The sequence below is a fragment of the Thalassophryne amazonica genome, chromosome 8 (genome assembly GCF_902500255.1).
Source record: "Thalassophryne amazonica chromosome 8, fThaAma1.1, whole genome shotgun sequence".
Lineage (NCBI taxonomy): Eukaryota > Metazoa > Chordata > Actinopteri > Batrachoidiformes > Batrachoididae > Thalassophryne > Thalassophryne amazonica.
The window spans coordinates 55,533,522-55,541,777 of record NC_047110.1 but is presented as its reverse complement, the minus strand read 5'-3'; the positions used below and the strand labels follow the sequence as shown (position 1 = coordinate 55,541,777).

General features: G+C 42.3%; 1 protein-coding gene across 1 annotated transcript; it reads left to right on the top strand.

Annotated features, from left to right (window-relative positions):
* The first annotated feature begins 1,464 nt into the window (after positions 1–1,464).
* LOC117515641 (G-protein coupled receptor 22-like) lies at positions 1,465–7,899 on the top strand. The gene is given in 4 exon segments (XM_034176290.1): positions 1,465–1,929; positions 2,907–3,989; positions 5,667–6,616; positions 6,619–7,899. Coding segments are annotated over 2 exon segments (1,314 nt in total). The 5' UTR covers positions 1,465–1,929; positions 2,907–3,989; positions 5,667–5,670; the 3' UTR covers positions 6,987–7,899.
* The last annotated feature ends 357 nt before the right edge of the window (positions 7,900–8,256 follow it).

The window sequence follows — 8,256 nt, the reverse complement described above, 5'->3', positions numbered from 1 at the left end:
TGATTTTAAATTTTAAAAATGCTTGTCGCTGTTCAGCTTTGTTTACTTTGTTTATCAGTCTAAAAGTTATCGGACAATAATGGTCCGATAATGGTTTTTAAAGTTATCTAAAAAGATTATCTGATAATGAAAACATTATCTTCGATAATTATCAGTTATCGGATTATCGGAAGTGTGCCCACCACTGTGCATGTGATCACAATATTACAGACATCTGATCACCGACGTGCACACCCACAGCCGTTATTACCAGTAATAGCCACCAGTCCCCCGTGCAATGCAGTAAACTCATGAACAGGTGACCTTGTATGACATACATCAGTCCATATATTGGATAAAATACGGATACCAGAGGAGAGTTAAGGCAGGTCCTGACAGTAGCGCATCAGTGGCTGCATGCTCTAGTTGCACGAATGTACTGACTGCTGTAAGAATGCTGTACGAGGATTTCGAGTGCACCTCCAATTTGCCTGAATGTGAGATGGAATGCCACACGAATGAGGATTCGTGTGGCATTCCATCTTATTTGAGTTAAATGTGAGGGGCGTATGTTTGCAGGAACAATGGGACAAAATAACACCTGACATGCTTCATCGTTTGCTATCTTCAATATCAAAATGTCTTTTAAGTGCTGTGAGAAGGAATGACAACATTAGAAAATGGTAAATGATTTAGTGTCCCAACATTTTTTTGGAATGTGTTGCAGGCCAGAAATGCAGGAATGGATGTATAATAACAAATTAAATGACGGTGACTCCCGGGTTATCTTGAGTTCATACTGCCTGCAATGAAATTAAAGTCAACGTAGATGTAAGAATCCCTGTGGAGTTTCTAACAAAATTTGCATTTTCCATACCGTCCCATTAGACTTTTTTCTGCTTGCATGCTGTGTCCATCATGGCCCCCATGGTGCACAACAACAAATTCTCATGCGTTTCATATATCATATAAAAGGTAAAGAGCGATAGTTTGTGCATATTCATAAAGATTTTCATGCACATGCACAACACACATTTCACATTTCATGTTCAGAAATGTGCTTTAGGGTCAGGGTTAGGGTTATAACAACAAGTGCATTTTCTACCCTTTTTTCCTAATAAAAAACCTGCCATTTCTGCTTTTTTGGTGACATGGCACGTACAAATGTCTGTGTATTGCTTTTCACATTTTTTGTGAGGATAACCTGTGCACAAATCATTTTTGACAAATTTATTTCATTTATTCTCTCAAAACAAAAACTACTTTCATCGCAACATTTTCTAGTTTTTGTTCTTCAGGTGTTTGCATCACAACAGGGGAGGTTACCTCAAATCCTGCCCCAGATCAGTAGTAGTGGTGTCAAAGCATTGGCTGGGAGGAGGAGAATATACAGTCATACACCAAAAGGGAAATACCTCACCTCGTCTGAGCTTTAAAGGGTTAAGCCTATTACAGGAGACCAATCAGGAATGGGGGAGCACTGCAAACCTCTGCAGTAAGAGAGAGAGGGAGAGGGAAAGGGGGAGTGAGTGAGAGAGAGACAGAGAGGAGAGCAGAGCGGGAGATAGAGAGATACCAGGAGTGTGATGTTCGCACTCCTATCAAGAGCAGAGAGGCAGAGTTGGTGAAATCAGGACTTGTCTTTACAGCCACGGTCCGTACGAAGAGAAAAGAAGACAACAAAATGAAAAATCTGACAAGCATCCCTGGCAGGAATAATCTCTGTGGATTTGTTTTTCTCTGTTCAGGACTGAGGAAAGTGATGGAGAAGAAGGAACACATGTAAAATGTTTGACTGCTGTATGCTCATCAGTATTCAAACGTAATTCTTGGATTACGGATGGAAGCATCAAGCAGCAGTTTGCATCAGTCGACCTGAATTGTTGAAGAGCTGCCAGGAGAGAGAGAGAGGACAGCATGGCTCTGGAACATCTGTGTTTACCCTGCATGGTGCGTGTTTGATGGTGCTCTCTTCTTACCTGTTTGATCACCGAACACATCATTCATCTCCAGTAATTTACAGCAACGCCGAAATGTCAATGCGTGGGTTGAGAAGGGATTACATTATTCATACTCTGCAGAAAGAAACATGGTTATCGTTAAAGTGACTTGGAATGGATTCATTTCAATGCATATGATAATAATAATAATAATTCCAAGCAAATACTGCAAACTAATGCAGCAAAATGATTTTGATAACATGCATTATGTATTAAGGTGCACATCTGCCACATGCATTGCTGTCACAGAGGCTTGATATTCCACTGTGTGCATACCTTTAATATGAATACGTCTCTTTTATGCATGACTGTGAAGGAAAATGCACCATGTATCCTTTGCATCTCTCTCATGTGCTGCTGTTACTGTCTAGCTGTGGCATTCCTCCCTCGTACAACCATAAGGATGCAGACATTTCTCAAAAAAAGAAAAAAGAAAAACAAAGTGTCTCACATATCCTAACATGTGAGAAGGCAGCAGCATCTTTTATACATGTTCCTTGTGGAATCAGGTTGCACAGAAGCTCTCGACTAGTGTCCTGCCACCAGGATTACACAAGCAGTTAATTCTAATTGTGATTGTACTACACTGTAATTAACATCATGCATTTCCCTGCTGTCATTTACATCACATGCAATTAGGACAACAAAATATTACAACTGCCAATATTGCAACCAGGATGAGTGATGTTGGTTTCCTTTATGCAAACACATTAGCAGTGCTTATGTTCTGAAGATGCAATGCAAAAGATGTATAGCGCGTGAGGCGCTACGCAGGAACATAAGACATCACAGGCTTGTTGCTATGCTCATGAGAGTTTTCTTGTCACCTCTCAAATGAGGATATGCGTATGTTTACTGGTGCATCCCCCCATGCTTTCTTCTTCTTCCTCACTATCACCTATCGCCCTTTGCTTTCTGTCTCTTCAGGTCACATTGTGAGGACGGTGCAGGATTGGAAGACAGACGCATGATGCCTTGTGCAGTGGCTCACGTCCAATCGCCAACCGGGATCTTTGTGATAATCAACATCTCTGGTGATGTCACTTCCACAAGCTTCTAATGAAGATGACCTACGAGTAACGTGCGTGTCGACCCCCCCGCTGCTGATCACGTGTCGTGATGACTGCGCTCTACTAATTTGCACCGCTGACTGAGGGGTCAGCATGTTGAAGGGGTTAAACTGGAAACCTGAGCTGGGTTTACAAGTCAGTGGCAGATGGAGTCAGGCCGACAGAGACTAATGAGAAACATAGAGAGGGAAGGCCTGTTTGATTACACATCCCACGGGAGACACGTGCCTGGACATTTCCTGGACGCAGTGACCTCTCCTGGACAAATTCTGGACAATACCGTGGTGCACAATGAGGAATGGACACAGCCAGCTGACAAAATCTTCCTGTTGGATTAAAAGCTGATGGATATTGTTTTTGTTTAATATTTGTAACCCTGACTGACTGCTCGTGAGGATATGGACTGGAACATGCACAGTATATTCTGGCCCATAGCAAAGGAAAGACTCTGTATCACACTGTGGTGTTGGTTGGCTGTATCTTGCCTGCCTGGGAATATCATGAGATTATAAGCAGGAAGTTGTTCCAACATCTTATCCCGTTTCCGCTTATCTGTCAGTGCCGTCACCATTACCAAAGCAAACACACCTGCCTGAGAGAAGAACACAGAAAAGGTCTGCAGAGGGCATTAGCCTTTAGTCCATCTCCTCCAGAGACTGCAGGTGGCTCATTCCCAAGCATTCTTGCAATGACAATGAGAAAAAAAATAAAAACCCGGAAGCCTGTAGTTAATCTTTGGGGAGACAGACAGGTGTTGTTCTGGCTGTCAGTCTTACTGGGACAAACAAGCAGTGAACAGAAAACCCTCGTTGGAGGCTCTGTGTGAACGTAAACTTTTCCTTTGGCTAAGTTTGGATGTGATGCTCGTCTCTGTGGATCTAACATGGACTCTGTGGCCTGATTTCACAGCCCTGGTATTCAGATAGTGCTGCAGGGAAGGGTAAATATTGCTTCAAATAATAGTTAGTATGGCACATACTTATCCAAGATTTCAATTTTAGCCTGAAGCATGCATATAATGAAATCCCTCCAATCCCAGTGTTACTGTAATTACAGTCCCAAATAGAGTTGCAGTGAAGTCAATTAAGGAATTAGCCCATTGACAAAAACCTGCTTAGATAAATCAATTCATTGATTCGGTGAATTTGGAGTTTCTTATGTGTGAATTTTCTCCTATTCTGTTTAATTAGTTTTGGCTGATTTTTTTTTACACAATTGTAGATCAAGAATATTCGGCTGGTTTAAATTACTTTCAAACCAAATGTTTTAAACACTTGGAATTCTGAACTTTCTTCTACAATTGTTGGAATTGTTGTATGGCTGGGGGGCCTGGCTGCCTTTTTGTTTCTGTCTTTTGTTTTTCCTTCCAGGTGGCTTGCATTTGGGACTGAGTGGCTGTGTAGCTGAGTTTATCAGGACCTCACCCTGATCACCTGCGGCTCGTCAGGACTCACAGCTGTGGTGCATCTACATGGATTGGAACATGGTGGCATTTAAGACTGGAGTACACAGTGTGTATTTGCCAGAGACTCGACCTTGTGACCAGACGGGTGAGATCGTCGTCTCGGGAGCCATCTCATCATCAGTGGATGCAGAGAACGTCCAGGTTTGATGCATGGTCTGTGAAAGAGGAGAGGGTGAGGTCTCACGCTCATCAGCACACTTCCTGAGGTACGTTAGATTTTGTGACTAACATTTATACAGTCAGTAAATATGGTGTCCCTCACACCTTATTATATTGAGCTGTATGTTGGTCATTTAATCAGCTTCCGCTGCAGTGAGTTTGTGAACTGGATGTTCCATGCCTGCAGGGTGGGAAGCTGATTAGTAATTAAGCCAGGAAGTGTTTGCTGTTTGTGCACCTTTGAGCGTTCTCTCTGTGTGTTGAGTGTGGACTCACATAATGATTCCTCTTTCACAGACTCGGTTTGTCGCGGCCACCTGGGGGGTGTCGGCGGGGTCCTTGGGTCCGAACCAGTTCTGGCTCCGGACCGTTGGCGCTGCTGGGAGCGCACCGCAATCCACCACGCCAGACAGCGCACTTTTATATTTTTTACAGCACTGTTATGTTCATTAAACTCTGTTATCCTTTGTACCGTGCTCTGCTTATTTTATACTGGGTCCTTCAAACGCTGGTGGTTCTCCGGGCTGCGTCCGACACATAACAGGAATGTTGTTAAAGATCATTTATCTTCATCCAGACCATTGTTCCATGTTCATTATGCATAAATGCTAATGCACTAAAATGTCAGCTTGCACACATTGTTGAGACACTTAAAGCCACCAATAAAACCTTAGACGCTAAACCATTACAATTACACATTTATTTGAATTTTTCACAACATAGTGATCAAGAATTCAAGCATCTTTGGAAGGAGTAATGCAGATTGTAGTTAGTCATACTATGTGCAGGACATTTCATAAGACCATTATGTATTCAGTCGCAGTATTTCTCATTAAAACTTAAGACTTCCTGAATTTTTTAATAACTGGCAGTTTTGTGCCTGACAAAATTTGTCAGATGTGTGTTTATTACAACTTCCTAGAGATGCACAAACACAGGTTCATTTTCTTCCTCCTCCTCATATAATTTTTTTTCTGTCAACCTTTCATATAGGATAATGCATATCCTTCCCGGTCTGGAAGAAGAAGCCACCATGAGCAACGTTACAGTCACCGACAACACTGAACCCATCAGCCGCACCATGAGTCCGGCGACCCCCAGCCTTTATCCCTATCCCGTCAGCTTCCAGGTCTCCCTGACTGGCTTCCTCATGCTGGAAATCATCCTCGGCCTGAGCTCGAACCTCACTGTACTCGCCCTCTACTGTATGAAGTCTAACCTCATTAGCTCTGTCAGTAACATTGTCACTGTGAACCTCCACGTGTTGGATGTGCTGGTATGCGTGTGTTGCATCCCCCTCACGATTGTGGTGGTGCTGCTCTCTTTGGAGGGAGACACTGCCCTCGTTTGCTGCTTCCATGAAGCCTGCGTTTCCTTTGCTAGTGTTGCTACTGCTGCTAATGTGCTTGCCATCACGCTTGATCGTTACGACATCTCAGTCAAACCGGCCAACCGGGTGCTGACCATGGGCCGTGCCCTAGCCCTCCTGGCTGCCATTTGGGTGGTGTCTTTTGTTAGTTTCCTTGTGCCATTTATCGAGGTGGGTTTCTTTTCCCAGGGTAACTCTGAACTAAACCAGACAGTGGTGGAGACTGTGGTCCATACAAACCAATATTACACAGAACTTGGCCTCTATTACCACTTACTAGCTCAGATACCAATTTTTTTCTTTACTGCAATTGTTATGCTCATCACCTACTCAAAGATCCTCCAGGCTCTCAACATTCGCATTGGCACTCGTTTTCATGGTTCACAAAAGAAGAAAGCTCGCAGAAAAAAGCGCCCATCGATGACTGCCATGACAACACAGCAAGAAGTTACAGATGCATCCCAGAGCAGCGGAAGCCGTAACCCTACTCTAGGAATGCGCACCTCTGTTTCTGTCATTATTGCCTTGCGCAGGGCTGTTAAACGCCACCGCGAAAGGCGGGAACGCCAAAAGAGGGTTTCAGGATGTCCCTCTTAATTGTGTCTACCTTCCTTCTTTGCTGGACACCCATCACTGTACTCAACACTGTTATCCTGACCTTAGGCCCCAGTGACCTGATGGTCAAGCTGAGACTGGGCTTCCTGGTCATGGCTTATGGGACCACTATCTTTCACCCACTACTGTATGCTTTCACTAGGCAGAAGTTCCAAAAGGTCTTGAAAAGCAAGATGAAGAAGAGAGTGGTGTCAATCATTGAGGCAGATCCTACACCCAATAACGCTATTATACACAACTCCTGGATTGACCCCAAAAGGAACAAAAAGGTGACTTTTGACGAGAAAGACACCAGGCAGAAATGTCTCTCTTCTGAAGATGTGGAGTGAAAGAACTTGCATCTTAGTGAATAAAAGCAGCTAAAACCTATATCAGGTCATGGTGAAAAAGGGAAAATTTTAATCCAAAGCAGTGATGCAAATAATGTGCAATAGAATGTACAAAATATGGTGGATAATTTATTACTATTTATTGAGAAGAAAAGTCGATTTCATAGATATAACATATACTGTATTGTAGATAGTGCATGGCTTTTTGTTAAAACACAGTACATTGTGTATACAAAACATGTACAGTTTAGGAAAAACAACACAACTATCTATCCATCTGTATAGATCTTATATAGATCTACAAATGTATAGTGAGAGAAAGTAGGAATGTTAAGTATATTTATAATGCAGCAAAAGGCTTCCTATTCCCCCCTCCCTCAAGTAAAATGTTTGTGAATCTGTAACAGCTGTGAGATTGCTCCCATTTATCACCCTGCCACTTGTTCCAATGCCAGAACCTGCAATTCCCAGTGACTGCTGACCTTATTGCACAGCAGCCCTCTGAGGGAAGGTTTACAGTCTGCAATAAGACAGTCAGTGTATAAGGATGTCATAAAGACAGATTAAAAGTAGATGCATAGAAAATGAAAGACAGACCAACATGATGTATATATAGTGTTACTGTAGCTCAGATGTTTTAACATTACTGGCAACAATCACTGCATTTAGGGATAAGGAACTGTTGTATTCCACAATTGTACACTGTCATGTAGTTTGACATAATCCAGATGTAATCGGAAACAAGTCTGTTTTACTTTAACGGCCAGTTCTTTGAGCCAAATGGAAACTCTACAGTTGCCTTATTTTGGTACGATAAATTCAATGCAGCGCCATTGGTGGGACAGGAACTGAGACAGACGAGCACATATGAAACAGGAACAACAGGAACAAATATTGTTTTAATTCTCACAAAGAAGGAAATTTCCAAATGCTATGTTTTCCACTGTGTTATTTAATTGAACTAGAGGAAATGTTGACTGTGGGTGTAATATGAAACGGTTTGCTTATAATAAGTGTAACAGCAATGCTCTCCAAATAAGCACACTCATATCCGCAATAAAGAACAACTGCAAAAGTCTTAAAGCCTAATAAAAAAGAATTCTGTTTATGACACACAAGAAGGTATAACAAAGTTAGTCTTCTCTGACTGTTTTCTTTGATCAACAGCGCTTCTCTCATTGGTTTGACCAAGAATAAGTATGAAATTGTGGCTGCTGGTTTTTATTTCTGGTTCAACTGGCCTATGAAAAATAATAAACATGAATAATAT